The 23,334-nt window shown below is 48.5% G+C and overlaps 1 protein-coding gene across 2 annotated transcripts in view; it reads right to left on the bottom strand.

Moving 5' to 3' along the window:
• Positions 1–23,334, bottom strand: part of MAP4K1 (mitogen-activated protein kinase kinase kinase kinase 1) — a 67,846-nt gene that overhangs the window by 29,045 nt on the left and 15,467 nt on the right. For both annotated transcript variants that reach the window (XM_081868838.1, XM_081868837.1), the window contains exons 3-12: positions 21,446–21,536; positions 19,489–19,553; positions 12,943–12,998; positions 10,070–10,117; positions 7,626–7,668; positions 7,087–7,159; positions 5,850–5,981; positions 4,392–4,454; positions 1,930–2,011; positions 329–448 (exon numbers count right to left, since the gene is read on the bottom strand). In XM_081868838.1, the coding sequence (XP_081724964.1) occupies positions 329–448; positions 1,930–2,011; positions 4,392–4,454; positions 5,850–5,981; positions 7,087–7,159; positions 7,626–7,668; positions 10,070–10,117; positions 12,943–12,998; positions 19,489–19,553; positions 21,446–21,536 (773 nt within the window). The remainder of the gene's footprint in view (positions 1–328; positions 449–1,929; positions 2,012–4,391; positions 4,455–5,849; positions 5,982–7,086; positions 7,160–7,625; positions 7,669–10,069; positions 10,118–12,942; positions 12,999–19,488; positions 19,554–21,445; positions 21,537–23,334) is intronic.

Below are 23,334 nucleotides of genomic sequence, written 5' to 3'. Positions count from 1 at the left end.
GCCTTGCTATTGCACAACTATTTCACACAGTTCATCCTTCCTGCATTAAGTGGCTTAAAACCAGTTTGCTTTTAGGACGCCTTTCTGCAGTTGCAAATAGAGATGTTTCGCTTCAGAACGGAAACCCTCAGCTGTTTGTCGCATATATAATACAGACAACAGGCTTTATCGTGAAACTGCAACATACATGTGGGGAAAACAGGGGTCTCGTCATGGGCACAACAGAAGAGGCTTTTGGCACCACAAAAAAGGGACAGCAGAGGAGTAAGTGCAACCCCACAATGTTCATTTTTTTGCCCTTCTGCAACCTCATCCCATCCGCTCTCACCTCTTGTTCCTCTTCATCCGGCTCGCCTCTGCAGCTGGAAAGTTTGTCAGGGTTGTGTAGTTTCTCCAGGAGCTCAAGGGTGAGGCTGCGGCTGAGCCTTTCCTGGGAAACTAGCTGGTGCTGGTGAAAGGAAGGGGTCAGTTGGAGATAGCTGGAATCCATCCTAGGGACAGAGCCACGGCAGGTGGAGAGGGAGATAGCCATATTTACAGCTTCCGACATTATGCCGAAGAGGCAAGCCGCTTAGCTTTCGCAAAGTACAGCTTGCCTCTTCCGCAGTGCAAGTGTGATAGGAATTTTGAGGTCTTAGATATATGGCAATGTTCATAACCGCACGTACATAGATCAGCACAGGAAGACCGACCTGAAGCCATTTTGATTCCTAAACTGAGCAAATGTTTTCTCTGCAAGGTCAAAGTGGGAAAGCCCCTCCCCATTGTCTTTTCCTTCACAAATCCTGTCTTAAGGGTATGTCTGTGTTTGAATAGGGTGTGAGCCTGTGACATGGCCCAGGAACTATTTATCACGACAAAAGACTGGCCAGGCTCCCCGGGCAACCCAATCAAGTAGCCTGCCAGACAGGAGATAAACAACGACAGGAGAAAAACAATATTCAAATTTCTGTTTTAGACCACCTTTTCTATGATGTAGGTGTGATGTATCTGAGGGGTGGTCTTAGATTACACCCCTTCTGTGATGTATGTATGATGTTTCTGGGGATGGTCTTGATCTACAGGGTGGCAATTTCAAAAGTCTTTATAAGGCCTTGCACACCATTTTTCAGGGTCCCTCCTCTCTCCTGCAGGTGAGGGGAGCACCCTGTTGCAACAGATCAATAAAGATCAGGCTTACTAGCTGCTTTGCTTCTCAATATTCTCTGGTTGGCCTCTGTTATCTTCTCCTACCAATAGGGAACCTATGTAAGGACTCTATATGGGCTCTTGGATACTCCATAAGGGAAAAGGGCAATTTTTGTTTACAACACAAGAGAAACTTGAAACGAAGACTGTACAGTGGTGCCCCGCAAGACGAATGCCTCGCAAGATGGAAAACCCGCTAGACGAAAGGGTTTTCCGTTTGGAGGTGCTTCACAAAACGAATTTCCTATGGGCTTGCTTCGCAAGACAAAAATGTATTGCGAGTTCCTGCAGGTTTTTTTCCCTCCCCCCCCTTTTTCTAAGCCGCTAAGCCGCTTATCAGCTGATCCGCTAAGCCGCTAAACCGCTTATCAGCTGATCCGCTAAGCCGCTAAGCCGCTTATCAGCTGATCCGCTAAGCCGCTTATCAGCTGATCCGCTAAGCTGCTTATCAGCTGATCCGCTAAGCTGCTTATCAGCTGATCCGCTAAGCCGCTAAGTCGCTAATAGCGCTAATCCGCTAATGGGCTTGCTTCGCAAGACGAAAAAACCGCAAGACGAAGAGACTCGCGGAACGGATTCTTTTCGTCTTGCGAGGCACCACTGTACCTGGTGTGGTTATATAGCAGTGCGCCCCCCCATGCGCATTTGGATGTGTTGTTTTAGTGGGAAATTGATCACAAAAGCCGCCCCTCCCTGGGACTCACGAGCAGAGAAGGGAGGGGTGGCAACTGGGATACTTACGGTCAGCATTTTGGAGGCAGTGGGCCGCTTCTTCGGATTCTTGGTCAGCGTCACCTTGACAAAGTGATGAAAAGCCTGACTCCTGTGGGGACAGGAGCACCCATGGTCAAGGGAAGTTTATGGCTATAAGCTCCGACTCACATCCCCCATTTACTCTATGCATTTAAAGCAATGTCATACCACTTCCTGCAAATAATTCTGGGAAGTGTAGTTTGTTAAGAGCGCTGAGAGTTGTTATGGATTCCCTATTCCCCTCAAGAGAGCTACAGTTCCCAGAACGGTTTGATAATTCTTCAGGGAACGCTGGGAATTGTAGCTCTCTGAGGAGAAGGTCTGTCTCTGCTGAAGTACCTTCCTTGCTTTCTTTTCAGTGCCGTGTAAAGCATGGGTAGGCAAACTAAGGCCCGGGGGCCGGATCTGGCCCAATCACCTTCTAAATCTGGCCCACGGATGGTCCTGGAATCAGCATGTTTTTACAGGAGTAGAATGTGTGCTTTTATTTAAAATGCATCTCTGGGTTATTTGTGGGGCATAGGAATTCGTTCATTTTCCCCCCCTTCAAAATATAGTCCAGGTCCCCACAAGGTCTGAGGGACAGTGGACCGGCCAACAGCTGAAAAAGTTTGCTGACCCCTGAGTAAAGGTTGGTCTGTTTTCCCCAGACTTCTGACAGACTAAGAAGGTGTTGTTGTTTTTCAAGTTTCCTGAGACTGTTATGGTATATTATACAGTGGTACCTCAGGTTAAGTACTTAATTCATTCTGGAGGTCTGTTCTTAACCTGAAAATGTTCTTAACCTGAAGCACCACTTTAGCTAATGGGGTCTCCTGCTGCTGCCTCTACTGCACAATTTCTGTTCTTATCCTGAAGCAAAGTTCTTAACCCGAGGTACTATTTCTGGGTTAGTGGAGTCTGTAACCTGAAGCATCTGTAACCTGAAGCGTCTGTAACCTGAGGTACCACTGTATTATAGAATCATAGAATCATAGAATCATAGAGTTGGAAGAGACCACAAGGGCCATCGAGTCCAACCCCCTGCCAAGCAGGAAACATTGTTTTGGCCTCCTATTGTTAAAGGCCTCCTGGTGCCAGTTTGTGGGTGCAAGCCACCCATAATTCTCTGGGGTCAGGAAAAAGTTAGAATGAATCAAGGGCTGACTAAACATGGAAATCCCCAGGCTCTGCTTATGCTAACGAACCGTGGGTCATTAGGAGGGCAAAAGAAGACGATGGCCCATCATTAACCCATCAGTGAAAGCCTTCTCAGTGTGTGAAGACCCCACCCTAAGCTCTGGGTAATTAGCGAAAGTGAATACAGTGGTGCCTCGCAAGACGGAATTAATTCGTTCCGCGAGTTGTTTCGTCTTGCGATTTTTTCGTGTTGCGGAGCGTGGATTCCCTGGGTATTAACGGTTGTAAGAAAAAGGAAACAAACTCGCAAGACGTTTTCGTCTTGCGAAGCAAGCCCATAGGGAAAATCGTCTTGCGAAGCAACTCAAAAAACGAAAAACCCTTTCGTCGTTTTTCATCTTACGAGGCATTCGTCTTCCGTGGTACCACTGTGCCTGAAGTGGTAGGGGGAAGCTTCCAGAATTGCAGCGGGTGATGAGGTAAGCAAACAGGAAAAAAGTGTCCCTTTTGCAAGCTGGAAAGTGAGGGGGGCAAAGCACAAGAAGGGCCAAGGTTGAATATACAGTGGTACCTCGGTTTAAGAACAGCACTGTTTACAAACTATTCAGTATATGAACTCCGCAGTGGTACCTCTGGTTGCGAATGCGATCCATTCCGGAGGCACATTCGCAACCTGAAAAGCCCACACCCTGAAGCGCAGTATCTGCGTGGCGTGATTTGGTGTTTGTGCGCATGTGCGAAGCGCATTTTGGCGCTTCTGCACATGCGTGAGCGGCGAAACCCGGAAGTAACCCTTTCCAGTACTTCTGGGCCGCTGCGGTTCGCAACCTGAAAAAACGTAACATGAAGCAAACAAAACATGATGTATGACTGTAGTGTTCTGGTTAGCAAACTCTACCTCCGTCTATGAACTGAAGCCGAACAGTGGAAGGGCAGCGGCGGCGGGAGGCCTCATTAGGGAAAGCACGCCTCAGTTTAAGAACGGCTTTGGCTTAAGAACAGTCTTCCGGAACGGATTAAGTTCGTAAACCGAGGTACCACTGTATGTGTAAATAATACCATATATCGTAAGGACACCACTGTCTCTGCTGTGCCTTCTTTCCAGAGGAAACACAGGCACCTGAAATCTCACACTACTGTGGGGATTGGGGTGCTGTGGAACATTTATATTTATGCTTTCCTTGTGCTATAAGTCACTTGGAGACCTTTGGGTGACAAGCAGCTGATAAACTGAATAAATAATCTTAATCATAACGCGAAACGTGCTGCACTCCTCAGGTCGTTCACCCCCGCCGCAATCCTGCGATTGTTGAGCATGTAATTGGACTTACCACCGGGCTTTGTCCTTGAGCTTGGGGGGCTGGTAGCCGCTTTTCGTCATCAGCACCAAGACCCTGTGAGGTGGGACAAGGAAGTAAGCCCACCCTTCTCTGCTCATGAGCAGGCTTCTCCAAACCTTGCCTCGTGCTTCCTTTCTTGAATTCTGCACCCACAAAAGATGGGTTTTGTTGCTGGCATGAATTCTGCACAACCGTCCTTTATTTTGCATAATTTATTCTGCTAGTCACAGGGAGAGGCAAGGACCTAGTTTGAAGCACTGCCCATCCAACATTGTCAGCCACCAATTCTTATTCAGCAGCATCCCCCCCCCCTTGCATTCTGAAGGCGAGGAAGGATTGGACCCTGATTAATAAAATACACATGAGGCTTGGCCAGCAAGTGCAAATAATAATCTGTCACGCCCAGGTCCCTTTAATTAACAAAATAACGTTTAACGCAGCGCTCGTAAGAACCAATCAGATTTCCTCCGAGCATTTCAAAAAAATCTACCACGTGGGTACAAAGTTAGATCAGAGAAATCCTTTCAACTACAAAGACTACTTTGAGCATGCATACATATTTTAGGTAAATAAAACAGGAATCAAGGAGGAATGCATTTAGCAAACCCCCGAGGTCATAAACAGGAACGGAAGGATGGCAATGAAAGACAGTATTTACCATCTCCTTGTGAACTCTTTTCCTGGTCCTTAAAAGGTAAAGGGACCCCTGACCGTTAGGTCCAGTCGTGGCCGACTCTGGGGTTGCGGTGCTCATCTTGCTTTACTGGCCGAGGGAGCTGACGTACAGCTTCCGGGTCATGTGGCCAGCAGGACTAAGCCACTTCTGGTGAACCAGAGCAGCACACAGAAGCGCCGTTTACCTTCCCGCCGGAGCGGTACCTATTTATCTACTTGCACTTTGACGTGCTTTTGAACTGCTAGGTTGGCAGGAGCAGGGACCAAGCAATGGGAGCTCACCCCATGGCGGGGATTCGAACCGCCAACCTCCTGATCGGCAAGTCCTAGGCTCTGTGGTTTAACCTACAGCGCCACCCACATCCCTTTCCTGGCCCTTAAGATCTACCTAAAGATTAACAAAATCAACATCAAAGCTACCTTCTATCTTTATGGCCCAGGATGCCTGGTGAAGCAACTGGTCTGTGTAAAATGCTGTACGTGACTGTCAGGCAGACAGAAAATGGCAGAGGCTTGTGGGATTCGATCAGAAATCATGTCAAATGGCTCAAGCCCAGTCAAAGCAATGTGTTCATTGCTGACACAGTGGCTTGCTACATTTTTCATAATTCCTCATAGCAATCCCACCTGACCACCACACACACCACACCCCCAGGTTTTGGAGATCTCACTTCATGTTCAGACGACTCCCAAATTAAATCATTGGCACCAAGGCGGTTGCCCTGCGCCACCTCCCGCAGCCCCGAGAGAGAAGGGAGGGGATGTTCAACTCACCGCAAAGGGTGTACGTCGAACAGGGGGGGCTGAAGCTCCGCCAGCTCGATAGCGGTGATCCCCACGGACCAAACATCGCACAGTTCGTTGTACCCGCCCTTGAGTTCCACGGCCGCCACCTCTGGGGCCATCCTGGAACACATGCACAAGGCGGGACTCGCCACAACTTCGATTAAAGGCAGCCCCTTCCATTGCATGCCACCCGCAGCCCTCCCTGACTTGGTGCCCTCTAGGTGCTTTTTGAACTACAACTCCCATCGTCCCTTTAAGAAGGAAATCGACAAGCTGGAAGGTGTGCAGAGGAGGGTGACCAAGATGATCAAAGGTCTGGAAACCAAGCCTGATGAGGAACGGTTGAAGGAGCTAGGTATGTGTTATATACTAAGCTTGGATCCTAGAACAGTAGGCAGGTAGGATCCTAAAATGCAACAACTGATTGGCCTGCAGGAAAAGACCAATCAGGCTCCAGGAGGAAGTTAATCAGCCTATTAGGCTGGTAGGATCGTAGAATGCAACAACTGATTGGCTTGCAGGGGAAGACCAATCAGGCTCCAGGAGGGAAGCAGAATCAGCCAATCAGACGCGACTCATTGTGTAAATAATGTATATAAGGGGAGGGGAAAGGAATCACTGTTTTACAAGCTGCAATAAAGAGCATGAAATCACTGCAGGACTCCGGGTATATTTCAGTATGTTTAGTCTGGTAAAGAGAAGACTGAGAGGTGATACGCCAGCCATCTTCAGTTCTCTAAAGGGTTGTCACCTGGAAGAGGGAGCGTGCTTGTTTTCTCGTGCTCCAGAGGGCAGGACTCAAACCTATGGATTCAAATTACCAGGAAGGAGATTCCGACTAAACATCAGAAAGAACTTTCTGACAGTAAGAGCTGTTCGACAGTGGAAATAACCCCCTTGAGGAGGTTGTGGATGCTCCTTCCTTGGAGGCTGGTAAACAGAGGTTGGGTGGCCATCTGTCACGGATGCTTGAGTTGAGATTCTGGCATTGCAAGGGGGTGCCTTCCAACTCTACGATTGACCAGGACGTCTCGGATTGATGGAGGCTGTAGCCCAGTTTTAGAAAAAACTGATGCATCAACAGAGGGAAGGGCTGGTGGGCTGGTTAAGGAATACTCCCCTCTCCCTGCAGCCCATTGCCTTCAAATCTATAGACACCACCCATTTCGAAAAGCCAGTTGGCGACACACCCACCCACCACCACCAAACAGCTGGTCCTTTTTACCAGTAAGGAGTCCCTATGAAGGACATTCTCCGGGCAAAGGTGGCGCTGAGCTGAGCTGAGATTCCGAAATCCGCTGGAATGCAGGATGGAAGAAACAGAAATGGAAGAATGAGGAACAACGTGTGCCAACTAATGTGGGCAGTGCTCAAATTCTGGGGGAAGGTATGTGGGTTTTAAGAAAACCCACAAGGCCCACCTCCCAATCTCCTTCTGGTCATAAATAAATAACTCTAACTGATTTTAATATGTTAGGAGTCTGTCCCACTAAATTTTACTCAGAGTAAACCCACTGCAATGTCTGGACCTGAGTTGTGGCAATTAATTTCAGCGGGTCTACTCCGAGTTGGAACAGTGTTGGAGATGCGACCCCTTTATTTTCATATTGTTATAACACATTCAAAGCACCCCAGGAATCTTGGGAATTATAGTTTACCCCTCGCAGACCTACAATTCCCATCCCCTTTAACACACGACCCTGGCAAATTTAGATTTGACCCTGGGGCAGATCTGGTAATCTTAAAACACATGGTGAGACATACCCAGCTTGACTTCCCCGTGGTCGTTGAGGAGAACATTGGCTCCCTGAAATGTGAAGCGACAGGGGGGGAAATAATTTATTGATATCCCACCTTTTTCATCCAAGGAGCTTAAGGAGAGGGTAAATGGTTCTCCTCCCCCTCCTCATTTAACCCCCACAAGAACCCTGTGAGGTAGGTTAAGCTGAGAGTGAGTGACGCAGCCCAAGGTCCACTGAGCTTCATAGCCGAGTGTGCTGGTCCAGGGGGGAGGTTACCGTGGGGCGAGGTCCAGGACCTGAGTCGAGGGTCGGCAGACAGCCCTCCACGGGCGAAGCGGGGTCTACAGCGAGGAGCCGGGCAAGGACAGGAACTCTGGGGGAACTGGACTGGGTGCTGGCCGAAACAGCTCTTCAACTACGTTGCTCCCGCAACCTGGGACCGGGCTGACTGGCTTTTATCTTCTCTGAAGCCAGGGGCAGTCCCAGCCCCCAGGAGACCCGCCTCTCCTGGCCTTAAGGCGAGCCCTCCTCCTGGGAGAAACCAGTTCCCTTCGCCTCTCTGCCCTGAGCCTCTGCAGTTCAGGAGAGGCTGAAGGGTTACTGGACCCAGGGGGAGACTCACCTGCAGGCACTGAGTCCTCAACCACCTCTGGAGCCAGAGTGGAATCACCTGGTGCCTGCTCCTGAGGATCCGGCACAGGTGCAGGCGCTTCAGAATCAAGGCCCTGCCCCAGTTCAGCCGGCCCTGGAGGCGGGGACTCCTGTGCAGGCTGGGATTCCTCAGGTTCAGCCTCTGAATCGGATTCCCAGGCCATCACACCGAGTGGGGTGATTTGAACCCTGGACTCTCCCAGGTCCTGTTGTTGTTGAGTCTTTTAGTCGTGTCCGACTCTTCATGACCCCCTGGACCAGAGCACGCCAGGCCCTCCTGTCTTCCACTGCCTCCCGCAGTTTGGTCAAACTCATGCTGGTAGCTTCGAGAATGCTATCCAACCATCTCATCCTCTGTCATCCCCTTCTCCTTGTGCCCTCCATCTTTCCCAACATCAGGGTCTTTTCCAGGGAGTCTTCTCTTCTCATGAGGTGGCCAAAGACTTGGAGCCTCAGCTCCCAGGTTCCAGGTCCTAGCCTGATACTAACCACTGCACCACACTGCCTTTATAGGCAGTCACTTGAAGTGGGGTTCCACGCAGTGCTCTTCCCCACACTTTAAGGGTAGGCATTTCCCACATTAAGTTTTTTATTTCCCTAACAACCACCAGGTGAACTTCACCATGCACATTGTATGACCTGGTTTTCCTTCCTATATCAGAGTTTCTCATTGTTCCTCTGAGCTACTTCCTCTTCATGTCATTCTGTTCTACTTGTCAAACCCCCTTCATGTCCTCTCCCTTCTTTCCCTAGATCAGTGTTTCCCAACCTTGGGCCTCCAGCTGTTTTTGAACTACAATTCCCATCATCCCTGACCACTGGTCTTGCTAGCTAGGGATGATGGGAGTTGTAGTCCAAAAACAGCTGGAGGCCCAAGGTTGGGAAACACTGCCCTAGATCCTGTCCCCTTGTTCTTTCAGGACAGACACGGCCAAACTTGGCCCTCCAGGTGTTTTGGGACTACAATTCCCATCATCCCTGACCGCTGGTCCTGTTAGCTAGGGATGATGGGAGTTGTAGTCCCAAAACAGCTGGAGGCCAAACTCAGAGCCTTCCGATTGCCCCGCCCCCTTTGTGGCATCACAGCAGCCCGGCCAATGACAGCCAGGGGACTTTCTGCCTCTCCCGAGAGCCTCTCTGACATCACTGCCAGAGACCTGCCACGACTACCAGCTGCCACTGTTTCTGCTTTTAAAAATCTGACTTTATCCACGTTCCGTCACGGTGGGGTTCATTTTGCAGTTAACGTTTATATGCTTCGAGAATGCAAATGGGAAGGTGGCGCTTCAGTAAACACAGCTGTGGTGATTTAAAGCATGAACAAGTGTGACCACCCCAGGGCCACACTCACAGACCTTGCTTTCAGTCTGTTTCACTTTCAGGAGGGAAACGGTGCCCTTTCTGTGTTCGATGCAGCCTTTGCTGTCTCACGTATTTCCCGGCAAGGAGTGAAAAACAAAAGCTGCAGTAGCGAAGAATCTTGCCCCATGAGCACTGCACAAATACCGTATTTTTCGCTCTATAAGACGCACCAGACCACAAGACGCACCTTGTTTTTGGAGGAGGAGAACAAGAAAAAAAATATTCTGAATCTCAGAAGCCAGAACTGCAAGAGGGATTGCTGCGCAGTGAAAGCAGCGATCCCTCTTGCTGTTCTGGCTTCTGTGATAGCTGTGCAGCCTGCATTCGCTCCATAAGATGCACACACATTTCCCCTTACTTTTTAGGAGGGAAAAAGTGAGTCTTATAGAGCAAAAAATATGCTAAGTGTTTTACTTCGCCTAGACCCTGCCCCAAGTTTTGATCTGTTATTACCTTGATGTCTCTATGGATCTTCCCCTGGTTATGAAGATACGTCAGACCCTAGAGGGTGAAATTAAAGACCCACATTACAGAACCAGCCACCCTTATTGGCAGGGGCAATAAAACTTTGACCCATGAACCAGGAGACTCTCAGGGGCCTCTCCAAGCTGTCCATAGTTTCTGAAGCACACAGTACACCATGGTTTGCCAACCGTTTCGGACCAGTCGATACTCCTGGGGTTTTCAGAAAGGCCCTATCTGCACCATACATTCAAAGCAGCACCATAGCACTCTTACCTCTCTCGCCCTGACCTAGCCACTGTGATCCACGCGACGGTCACCTCCAGACTTGATTATTGTAACTCCGTGGGGCTGCCCTTGAGACTGACCCAGAAACTGCAGCGGGTGCAGAATGCTGTGGCGAGACTCCTTACGGGGTCCTCGCCACAGGATCACATTCACCCGGTGCTATACCAGCTGCACTGGCTCCCGGTGGAGTACAGGATCAGGTTTAAGGTGTTGGTTTTAACCAGCCCTTTACAGCCTAGGATTCTCGTACCTACGGGACGATATGGTATGTCCCACAGAGGACCTTACAGTCTTCAGACATAAACACCTTGGAGGTCCCGGGCCACAGGGAGGTTAGGCTGGCCTCAACCAGAGCCAGGGCTTTTCCGGCCGTGGCCCCGATCTGGTGGAATGCTCTGTCCCAAGAGACTCGGGCCCTGCGGGACTTGACATTTTTCCGCAAGGTCTGCAAGACAGAGCTGTCCCACCAGGCCTTTGGCCAAGGCGCAGTCTGACCCCCTCCTTCGGTAACCCTCACAGAACTCTAGCCCAATGGTTGCCATTAATTTGATTTTGAACTGATTTTAGAATGAACTGATTTTAGAATGCTGTATTACTTTACTGTTAGCTGCTCTGAGCCTGGCTTCGGCTGGGGAGGGCGAGATATAAATAAAAAAAAATATTATTATTACTATTTATTAAACACGGGTGAAACAGCTAAGATTGGTTAGGAGACTCTTATTCTCCCTACGGAGGCACAGCTCCCAAGTGTTCCCTTGGGAGAGGGACTGGCTGTTAAACCACTCAGGAGTCATTGAGTGAAGACATGGAGGCAGTTTAAAGTGGTGTGATACTGTTTAAATGCAAGTGGTGGACAAAGTGCCGTGGGCACCAGCCAGAAAATGGCTGCCAAGGGGGTGTGGCCTAAAACAAAATGGTTGTGCCACTGTTCTTTTAAAGCAGGAAAAGAGACAGGACCACAAAATGCTGCAGCCACGGCCCCCTCCATCAGCCACCCCCATCAAATATAAATTTAGTGGAGAGGACCTATGTTGAAACAGGTCATGTCCTCCCTTTATATACTCCAACCCGGATGAAATAAACAAAAGCATGTACATATCCCAGACCCTTCAAAATCCCTATTTTCCAGGGACGTCCCTGATTTTGAGAAGCCATCCTGGTTTCTGATTTCATCCTAGAATGTCCCACTTTTCCTTAGGATGCCCCTACTTTCATTGCAGAAATGTTGGAGGGGATGGAGTTATCTGACCCCCGAGCTGTCTGAAGGCAATCCTGAATAGGGAAGGTTTTCTTTTTTAAAAAAACGTTTAATGTTTTGTTTTCTTTTTAGATCTGTTGGAAGCTGCCCAGACTGGCTGGGGCAAACCAGTAAGATTTGTGGGGTTATAAATTGTAATGTTATCATCAAGGAATAGGATGTCCCTATTTTCATCGGAGAAATGTCGGAGGGTATGATGTCACCTGGCAGTCACCTGGATAGGCAACTACGCCATTAACCACCATTATGCTTGGTCAGGAGAGAGAAGCTCTTTTCCTGGTTCAACTCCCAGGATCTCCAGGTGAAAATTGTAATAATAAAATTTAAGGTCTTATATATACAGTGGTGCCTCGCAAGACGAAAATAATTCGTTCCGCGAGTCTCTTCGTCTAGCGGATTTTTCGTCTTGCGAAGCAAGCCCATTGACGGCTTGGCGGATTAGCGCTATTAGCGGCTTAGCGGTTTAGCGGCTTAGCAGCTATTAGCGGCTTAGTGGCTTAGAAAAAGGGGGAAAAGGGAAAAAACTTGCAAGACTCGCAAGACATTTTCGTCCTGCGAAGCAAGCCCATAGGGAAATTCGTCTTGCGAAGCACCTCGAAAAACGGAAAACCCTTTCGTCTAGCGAGTTTTTCATCTTTCGAGGCATTCGTCTTGCGGGGCACCACTGTATAATAAATGTTTATAAATGTACCAACCAAGCACGTACATAGATCAGCACAGGAAGACCGACCTGAAACCATTCTGACTCCCAAACTGACCAAATGTTTTCTCTGCAAGGAGGGGGGCGGGTCAGGGAACCTTCCCATTGTCTCAGGAATTGGGAAATCACCATCTCAAAGGGTGACAGACTACCAGGAAAGGCATTATCAGATCACCTGGCAGACAGGAAAAACAAAAACACCTTTTCTGTGACATAGGTATGATGTCTTGAGCTCCAGGACAGGGAATTTAAAATGTCTATATAAGGCCTTGCATGCCATTGTTCTGGGTTCCTCCTCCTTTCCTGCGGGTGAGGGGAGCACCCTGTTGCAACAGATCAATAAAGATCAGGCTTACTAGCTGCTTTGCTTCTCAATATTCTCAATATTCTCAATATTTGCTTCTCAATATTCTCTGGTTGGCCTCTGTTATTTTCTCCTACCAATAGGGAACCCACGTAAGGACTCTATACAGGCTCTTGGATACCCCATAAGGGGAAAAGGGCCAATTTTGTTTATGACAATATCACAGGCCTCCGTCTGAGACTTTGCAGAGCACCCAGAATAGACAATACTCGGGTCTGGTTCAGTGTAGGACTCACCCATAAGTTCATACTCACTTGCAGTGTTTCTCGGCACACATAGGCAATCTGCGGCTCTGTCAGGGGCCCGGTGACTGCAAAAGGAAGGGAAGGTGGTGAGCGCCATCTTTAATCCCAAAGAGAGGACTGAAACCATAGGACTGTTGACGTTCTGAAAGACCAGAGGAGGCTCCGCGGTCATTGAGATGCTTTGCCAATCCCTGACATGTGTCCTCAGGCATTCCCCCTGCCTTCAAAGTTGAGGGCGGGAGAAGATCAGAGCAATGCGCCAAGGCGATAATAAGCACAGGTGATTCTCACTCCAGCTGGGGTCACTTCTGTCGTGAGAATCATACAGGTGGCATTGCAGGGAATGGGGCGGGTGCCCCTCATTGCTAGACCCCTGTGGTTACTCGAAGGAAAGGCGTTTCTTCACGCAAAATTACAATTGAATCATGAACTGGAAATTAAGATAATGCTGCAACGCTAAACACGCCTGGCTGAAAGTCAGAATCGAACTAATATGAGAAAATACAGGAATGTTGGGAGCTGCGGCAGCCCTGTTTAGGGAAGTTTTTAAGGTTTAATTGAAATATACTCGGGAGTCGAGAGTGGATTTCATGCTCTTTATTGAGCTCATAGTGGTGAGGAGGAATGGAAGTTCCCCCAGAATGTCTGCTTTATATACATTATTCACACAATGGGCCCCACGTGATTGGCTAATTTCGGGATTCTCCTGTAGGCCAATCAGGTTGCGGATTCACTTCCACCTGGAGCTGGATTGGGTGGCTCCTGTGAACCAATCAGGCTGCTGCATTGTGGACCCTATTGTTCTAGGACCAATCAGACTGCTGCCTTTTGGATCCTATTCAACTCAGTACATAACATTAATGCTGTACTGTGTTTTTAATATTTGGTTGGGAGCCGCCCAGAGTGGCTGGGGAAATCCAGCCAGTTGGGTGGGGTATAAATAATAATAATAATATGATGATGATGATGATGATGAAGAAGCAGAGCAGATGATCTACCATTGAGCTGCAGCTCTCCCAGAGGAATTTATGCTGGGAACATTAATGCTATCTATACCATTATTTAGCTATCAGACATTTAACATGCAAGGGGGAAAACACCCCCTCTGTAAAATTCACTTTGCCTCTTCTGTTGCCCAACCCTTTGTTTGTTTGTTTGTTTGAGGTGCCACCAGCGTGCAGAAACCCATTTCTTTCTTTCTTTCTTCAGATCCCTGCACCACTTTTGCTGCAAAGCCCGGCCCAGTCCCAGAGGTGCACAAAGCAACTGCCCAGGGTGCCGAAATCTGGATGCCTTGGGGTCAGGGCTGCCGCCTGCCCCCTTTGCAGAAGATGCACAGAGCTGGCTTATCTGCTCATGGGCAGAGCCGAGAGCCCCACAGTGAGCAGCCTCAGTCAATATAATCTTTTGATCTCTCTGCCAGCAACCCAGGAGGACACTTGCGAGGGGGAGAGGAAGTCAAGAGGTGACACCTCTTGAGAATTGGAAGCGCTGTGGTCGGCTTTTGATTGTCTAATGTGCTGCTATGATTGTGCTGGGCCTACTGGGCTAAAATGCAAAGTGTGGGGGAAGGGAGGCAAACATCTCAAATTGCCTAGGATCAAATCCACCCACCACAACACATATTAGGGAGAATACAAGAAAACGCTTAAGAGTTAAACTAGAGGTTCACAAAGTGGGTGGTATTGCCCCCCCGGGAGGCGCTAAGAGGCAAGAGGGCAGCAGGAGGGCAATAGAGATGTAAAAAGGACTATCTGGTATTGCTGCATGGCGTTCTTTAATTATGTTGGATCAATTAAACTGAATGCTTCTAATTGGATTCCGAATAAATGTGCAATTAACTGTTACTGTTTCGAATTTTATTGCGTTATTAAATCCCTTAGTGGGTTGTGAGGACTTTCAGCCTAAGCCTTCCTTTTAAAACAAACATTTAAGTTTCTAGTCCTTAAGGCAATACCTGGGTAACGTATCAGAAGCTGTATTAGAGAGAGGGGCAGGGAGAGCAGGTGAGCAGGGAATATTGAGTTGTGTACATACGCTCCCAGTACGTTTCCAAGCACAATTCAAAGTGTTGGTGCTGACCTTTAAAGCCCTAAACGGCCTCAAAGGCCCAGTATACCTGAAGGAGCGTCTCCACCCCCACCATTCTGCCCGGACGCTGAGGCCCAGCGCCGAGGGCCTTCTGGAGGTTCCCTCACTGCGAGAAGCCAAGTTACAGGGAACCAGGCAGAGGGCCTTATCGGTAGTGGCGCCCGCCCTGTGAAACACCCTCCCATCAGATGTCAAAGAGATAAACAACTACCTGACATTTCGAAGACATCTGAAGGCAGCCCTGGTCAGGGAAGTTTTTAATGTGTGACATTTTAATGTATTTTTAATCTTTGTTGGAAGCCGCCCAGAGTGGCTGGGGAAACCCAGCCAAATGGGTGGGGTACAAATAATAAATTGTTGTTATTATTATTATTATTATTATTATTATTATTATTATTATTATTCCTAGGTAAAGGTAAAGAGACCCCTGATCATTAGGTCGAGTCATGGCCGACTCTGGGGTTGCAGCGCTCATCTCACTTTATTGGCCGAGGGAGCCGGCATACAGCTTCCGGGTCATGTGGCCAGCATGACTAAGCTGCTTCTGGAGAATCAGAGCAGTGCACGGAAACGCCGTTTACCTTCCCGCCGGAGTGGTACCTATTTATCTACTTTGCCGTGCTTTCGAACTGCTAGGTGGGCAGGAGCAGGGACCGAGCAACAGGAGCTCACCCCGTCGTGGGGATTCGACCTTCTGATCGGCAAGTCCTAGGCTCTGTGGTTTAACCCACAGCGCCACCCCATCCCATTATTATACATACCATACATTTAAAGTGCATTCCCACCCACTCCGAAAAGCAAAAGGAATCCTGGGAGCTGTGTTTTACCCACTCCCAGAACTCCAATTCCCAGCGCCCTGAACAGACAATTGCCAATATTATTGTGTGTTTGGGTGCTTTATGTGTGTGGTTTGCGCAGAGCCATAGCATCTTGCTCCTCCTCGTGAGTAACGGAAGCAGACTCAAGGATCCAAAGCAATATAAGCGGAATCAGGGTGTGTGTGTGTAGAAGGGTGCCCATTCTTCCTTAGAGACAGGTGCCGTTTCAAACGGTACAGAGAGTGAATTGACCACACTCAGTTTCACTTCTGCAGTTCAGGACGGAGGCGGCTTGGTATCAAGTCTTACTCCCTGCCTGCCCCATCTCCCCTCACAAGGAGGGCGTGCATGCAAGAATACAGAAATGGGAGGGCTGTGGGTGGCGGGGGGCAGTACTTAACCTAACAGGGCCGCTGTTTTTGTCCTGGCAGTATTGTCAAGAGTTCCACAGGGTCAAAAGAGACAAGATGTGGGAGATCAGTGACGGGACCTCTCTGCAGCCCCCTCAGCTACCTCCTGCAGCTGCTTTCGAATGCAAATGTTTAGTGATCTGGTCAGAAAATGGGAACCTGCCTTGTGTGAATTCAGTCTTCCGCACTGACTTGCAATGGCTGTCAAGAGCAGGGGTTTAAAAGTTTGCATTTCAAGGGAGGATCTATTCCTTATTCACACTTTCGGAATAACACTTTCGGAAACACAACCATACACTGAAATTTGCACTTACCTGAATTTTGCAAGCCAGCCAGCCAAAATGCAAATATTGGAGGGAGGTGTACATAAAAATTGACACGTCCGTGAAGATAACACACACAAAAATGCATTATATGAGGGGAAAGTGCTTGCAAAAACGTGTAAAGTCAAAACTGCATACATAGGAGCTGTTTGCACCCAAATGCTGGTGAATTTTCATGAGGATTCAAATAATAATTCGCCAATTGTGACGGGAATCTAGAGAAATGAATTTAAGAAAATGGGAAATGAAGAAAGCCTAAATGGACAGATCCTCCCATCCCTACTTCAGGGGTTAAAGACACAGATATTTCCCAGCCCTGCCCAGAGAGGCTGGGTCTGAACCTGGGTCCTTCTGCTGTGTCACTAGGCGTCAGGAGCAAGTAATCAATAACTCACAAGGTGTCAGTGAACACTTTATTCAAAGAAACAAACAGTTCAGGCCTAGTGAGCACAGCAACCCTTCCCACAAGATCTTGCCCTGATGAAGCAGTTATGGGGAATGAAGTTCACTAAGTCTCCTCCTCCCCTTGTTCCTTCCCAAGCAATTTGAGGCTCCTTTGTCTTGCTAGCCTTTGCTCCACCCTCTTCACGCCTCTTCTGGTCCTGAGAGACCAGGGATCTGGCTGCAGAAGGAGGGGGAAACTCCCTGGCTTCCTCACCAGCCTGCCTCATCTCTGATTCTTGGCCCCCCCCTCCTCTCCTGCCTCTGATTCTGCACTGCTCTCTGCCACAGACTCTCCCGGCTCACTAAATCCTGTTGCCTCTTCTGCTTCCAACACCACCTCCTCCCAGTCTTCTCCCTCATCGTTGCCCCAACACCAATCCCCTGGCCCTGAGCCTTCTTCCCTTGGGGGCTTCCCAGCTGGTACCACTCCTCTGACTCCAGCCAGTCCATGGCACTAGGGATGATGGAGTCTGTCAGTTTCAACTTCTTTCCGTGTCTCATTTTTTCCAACCTTAAATGCAGTTCTTCACATTTCCACATCAGTTTGCAATTTTCTTTGCAAGTATTTGTGAAAATTCAACAGCAATTTAGTGCAAATTTTCCTAGTATACACATGCTTCTTTGCAAAGTGGTTTCCCCTAATATATTGCATTTTTATATGTTATTTCCAGCAGCAAATGTATGTTGTGCACATTTTACCCTATGTGTTCTTGTACACATCTATGGTTGGAGAGCTGCCCTGCAAATTTCGGAAAAGCGCAAATTTTGAAGGGTGGCTGTGTTTCTATTTGCCTATTTTCCCCCAGAAAGTATAAAATAGAATAGCCATATAAAAATGCAGCCATTCAGAGGACACAACTTAAACTAGTTGTAGAACAACCTATAGCAAGGAAGGCGGAAATTGTGGCCCTTCTGGTGTTGTTGGACTACAACTCCCTGTCAGGAGCTCGTCCTACACTTGAGTAGGACCCTGGCAGAGACACATGCCCGACTGGCATGTTCTCTCCCTCCTGGTCAATCGTTCAGAAGCTTCAAAAGCTTTCTTCAGCCCGAACATCACAGCGACCGATGCCACCAGACATCGGCACACTTAGGTATCAGCAGAGTCTTTGCAGCTTGCGTAACAGACCGCAGCAACTCAGCATTTTGGCTAATCTACTTTATTTACATATAAACACGCACGGAGCACTGCAACATGGCTCCCTCTCTCTCTAGCATCAGACAGCAAAGAGAAAAAGAACAAAGGACAATAGTCCCACTTCACGAACACAGTAACACAAACATCCTGCCTCCGTCACTTCCCACTTTGTGGAGTCAAAACATACATCGTCATGTGAAAGACATCAATCCCATGACTGCAATCATGGAGCAGGAATTCTAACACTCCTATCATTGGCCATGTTGTTTGAAGCTGATGGGAGTTGGAGTCCAACAATGTACAGAGAACGACAGGTCCCCCTTTTCTGGCCTAGAGGAAATGCTTGTTTTCCCCTGCTCTTGAGGGTAGGACTTGAGGCAATGGCTCAAAGATGCAAAAAAGGAGATTCTGACTAAACATTTGGGGAAACTTTCTGACAGCAAGAGCCATTCGGCCGTGGAACAGACTCCCATGAGAGGTGATGGCCTCTCCTTCCTTGGAGGTTTTTAAGCAGAGGTTGGGCGGCCATCTGTCATGGATGTTTTAGCTGAGATTCCTGCATTGGACTAGAGAACCCCAGAGCCCCTTTCAACGCTAAGATTCTACAGTTCTATGAAATATCTGCTCTCACATCCATAACAATATTTTTTGTTAATATGTTGTTAATATGTGGGCAGGTAGGAAGGCTCCATGATCACTGCAGATGGTGACAAGTCACGAAATTAAAAGACGCCTGTTTCTTGGGAGAAAAGCAATGACAGATCTAGACAGCATCTTAAAAAGCAGAGACATCACCTTGCCAACAAAGGTCCGTATAGTTAAAGCCATGGTTTTCCCAGTAGTGATGTATGGAAGTGAGAGCTGGACCATAAAGAGGGCTGATCACTGAAGACTTGATGCTTTTGAATTATGGTGCTGGAGGAGACTCTTGAGAGTCCCATGGACTGCAAGAAGATCAAACCTCTCCATTCTGAAGGAAATCAGCCCTGAGTGCTCACTGGAAGGACAGATCCTGAAGCTGAGGCTCCAATACTTTGGCCACCTCATGAGAAGAGAAGACTCCCTGGAAAAGACCCTGATGTTGGGAAAGATGGAGGGCACAAGGAGAAGGGGGAGACAGAGGACGAGATGGTGGGACAGTGTTCTCGAAGCTACCAGCATGAGTTTGACCAAACTGCAGGAGGCAGTGGAAGACAGGAGTGCCTGGCGTGCTCTGGTTCATGGGGTCACGAGGAGTTGGACATGACTAAACAACTAAACAACAACAACAACAGGAAGGCCTAAATGCCCAATTCCCTCTGGCCACTGGTGGGGCAGGGAATCAGTGTTACCTTGGTAGACATCTTGAAGAGAGCCTCCCCCACAGAACTCCATGCAGATCCACAACTTGTTGAACCTAGTGAGAAAGCAGAGATGGAAAGGTTTGTCATTGAGTGTGAAATGAGGTACAGAGGGGAGGACTGGGATAGTAATCGGGGCCATCTCAACTGAACCTCAGCAATCTTGAAGCTGTCTCCCCCACAGCACGCGCGCACACACACACACACACACACACACACAGCTTTCACCATCCTGGTACCACCGTAAAAGCATAAGAAGAACTCAGGCTAAAGAACTATCTACCTGTGATGGCCTGGGAATCTGATTTAGAAGCTGAACCTGAGGAGTCCCAGCCTGCACAGGAGTCCCCGCCTCCAGGGCCGGCTGAGCCGGGGCAGGGGCTTGAATTTGAAGGGTCTGTACCTGTGCCAGATCCTCAAGAGCAGACACGAGATGTATCCACTCGGGCTCCGGAGGTGATTGAGGACCCATTGCCCTCAGGTGCTCCTCTCCCAGCCCTGTCAGGGGAAGCTGAGGTTGCCTCTGGGTCCAGTAACCCTCCAGCCTCTCCTGAGCTGCAGAGGCTCAGGGCAGAAAGGCAGAGGGAAGTGGGTTCTTCCAGGAGGAGTGCTCGCCTTGAGGCCAGGAGAGGCGGGTCACCTGTGGGCCGGGACCGCCCCTGGCCTCAGAGGAAATAAAGGCCAGTCAGCCCAGTCCCAGGTTGCAGAAGCAACGACGTTGGAAACCTGTTTCTGCCAGCACCCTGACCTGTTTCTCCAGAGTTCCTGTCCACGCCCGGCTTCTTGCTTTGGACCCCACTTCGCCCTTGGTGGACAGTCTCCAGACCCTCGGCCCAGGACGGGACTTTGACCATGCCTCACGGTAATAATAATAATAATAATAATAATAATAATAATAATAATAATAATAATATCTTTATTGTCATTGCCCCCTCTCGGGGACAATGAAATTACTTGGCTGCTCCATCCACCCAGGTAGGGCACTCCACTCAAAATCAGAACAACTATAAAAACACTAATTAAAACAATATAATATAATACAGCAAGGAAGATTAGATGACTTTCAAAGTCCAGGTTTCCCATTCAGGGCCAAGATCGCTCTGGAGAAGAAGCTGTTCTTGAGACGGCTCGTTCTTGTCATCATCGTCCTGTATCTCCATCCCGACGGCAGGAGCTCGAAGAGACAGTGACCAGGATGCGATGGATCTTTTACCACCACCCCCCGGGACCAGCACACTCCCTCACCTTCCTGTTCTCCCAGTGGCCAACCAGATGACTCTATGGGATGTCCACAAGGTACGTAAAAAGGTAAAGGACCCCTGGACGGTTACATCCAGTCAAAGGCAACTATGGGGTTGTGGCGCTCATCTCGCTTTCAGGCCAAGGGAGCCGGCGTTTGTCCACAGACAGCTTTCCGGGTCATGTGGCCAGCAGGACTAAACCACTTCTGGCACAACGGGACACCATGATGGAAACCAGAGCGCACAGAAACGCTGCTTACTTTCCCGCCACAGCGGTACCTATTTATCTACTTGCACTGGTGTGCTTTCGAACTGCTAGGTTGGCAGGAGCTGGGACAGAGCAACGGGAGCTCACCCGTTGCGGGGATTCGAACAGCCAACCTTCAGATCAGCAAGCCCAAGAGGCTCAATGGTTTAGACCACAGCGCCACCTGTGTCCCTTGTCCACAAGGAGGACCTTAGGGCAGCAACACACTCCCCACTTGTGGCTGCTGGTTAAAGGTTTTCAGAGGTGGGGCACCCCTCTGAACTGGGACACCTGGACTGTTAAGTCCAGTCAAAGGCAACTATGGGATGGCGGTGCTATCAGGGCCAGTAGCCATTGAGAGCCCCCTTCTCCAAGAAGGTTATGCTTAGAGCAACGAAATGACATTGGCTGGGGCTCATGGCGGACCTTTCCCAACCATGAGGTCAGAGGGTTTTCTCACCTTATGTAGCTCCCATAATAGGCTACAATGTTGTGATGGCTGCAGGTCTTGACCATCAGAATTTCTTGCTGGATAGTGGCACAGTCGTCATCTGGAATGTAGGGCATTTAAAATGTTTAGTAAATTCAAGAAGTGCTTTTAGGGCCAAACTAGGCTCTGTAGAAGGTAACCTACAGTTGCAAAAATAAAATAAAATTTCAAAATGGAGGGTTTTTTTTTTGCCTTTTTATTTATTTTCTCTTTCAATAGTCTTTATTGAAAGAGGCATGACGGAGAACAGCAACAACTGGGAAAAGACAGACATAACATTTTACAAGGACACCACAGAGAGAATAATTGCCACACGCAGGAAGAACAAGGATAGAATTTGAGTGCCTTACTTGTAGTTCTATACATCACTTGATGTATCGACACGAATAGAAGTTACTCATATTGCCGTTGTATAAGGGATTATTATTGTGACCGGAATGTAATTGAAATTAATAAGATTTTGGGACGCAGAAATAAAGAAAATAATCAAACCAGCAATTCTAGCATGTGGGGAGGCCACCTAAATTATATAATTCGGTATTTGAATGATGGGTATTATAATTTGGTATTGTATAACGAGGCTATCATTGGATTGTAACTGAAAATCAATAAAAATTATTATTAAGAAAGTTGTCTTTATTATTGTTTTTCAGCTTGTCAAAACAAATTGCCCTGTGAGATACGCATATCATCAATTATCCCCTTACAACAAGAGCATCATACGATATACCAACTATTAACTAAAAATGGCCTCTTGTTATACAAGAACTATAATGGTGTAAGAAGGGATGCGGGTGGCGCTGTGAGTGAAACAACAGAGCCTAGGGCTTGCCAGTCAGAAGGTCGGCGGTTCGAATCCCCACGATGGAGTGAGCTCCCGTTGCTCGGTCCCTGCTCCTGCCAACCTAGCAGTTCGAAAGCACGTCAAAGTTCAAGTAGATGAATAGGTACCACTCTGGCGGGAAGGTAAACGGCATTTCCGTGCGCTGCTCTGGTTCGCCAGAAGCGGCTTAGTCATGCTGGCCACATGACCCAGAAGCTGTACGCCGGCTCCCTCGGCCAATAAAGTGAGAAGAGCGCCGCAACCCCAGAGTCGTCCGTGACTGGACCTAATGGTCAGGGGTCCCTTTACCTTTACCTTTATAATGGCGTAAACCTTTCGGACTGGTCCTTTGGTGTATTGGCCTAAGTCAGCGATGGCCAAGCTCGGCCCTCCAGATGTTTTGGGACTACAACTCCCATCATCCCTGACCACTGGTCCTGTTACCTAGGGATGTTGGGAGTTGTAGTCCCAAAACATCTGGAGGGCCATGTTTGGCCTAAGTAATAACGAGCCCCTATTCTCCTGCTTTACATGTCCTTCAGCATCATGAACAGGGACAGTGGAACCGACTCCCTCGGTAAGTGGTGGACTTTTCAATCAGAAGTCAGGGGGCTGTCTGCCAGGAGTTCTTTAGCTGAGATTCCTGCATTGAAGCGGGTTGGACTAGATGAGCCTTGGGGTGCCCTTCCAACTTTACAATTATATGATTCTATGAAACGCATGGTGCACACGCAGCTTAATTGAATGATAGCATGTAACAGGCAGGGCTGTTGTTGTTTTACAGTAAATAGAAGCCACAGCTCTCCACCTCCGCCCCCAAGGAACACAACTGCCGTGGGCGATGGTGACAGCTTGGGGGGATTTTCGCTGGGTCTGCAACCGAGAGAGGAAAGGTTACATTCTTCCCCTTCACTTTGTGCTCCTCTCGTGGCTGCTGGGCTTTATTTTTCCATTTCGTCAAAGCCCTGCATGTTGATTTCAGCCACACATTTAACGTTATGGCTAAAATCCGTTTGATGAGGCCCTAAGCTACTGA

Source organism: Podarcis erhardii (assembly GCF_964252035.2).
Source record: "Podarcis erhardii genome assembly, chromosome: 7".
NCBI lineage: Eukaryota > Metazoa > Chordata > Lepidosauria > Squamata > Lacertidae > Podarcis > Podarcis erhardii.
Note: the sequence above shows the minus strand (reverse complement) of the source record. Positions and strands in the feature narration are given on the sequence as shown.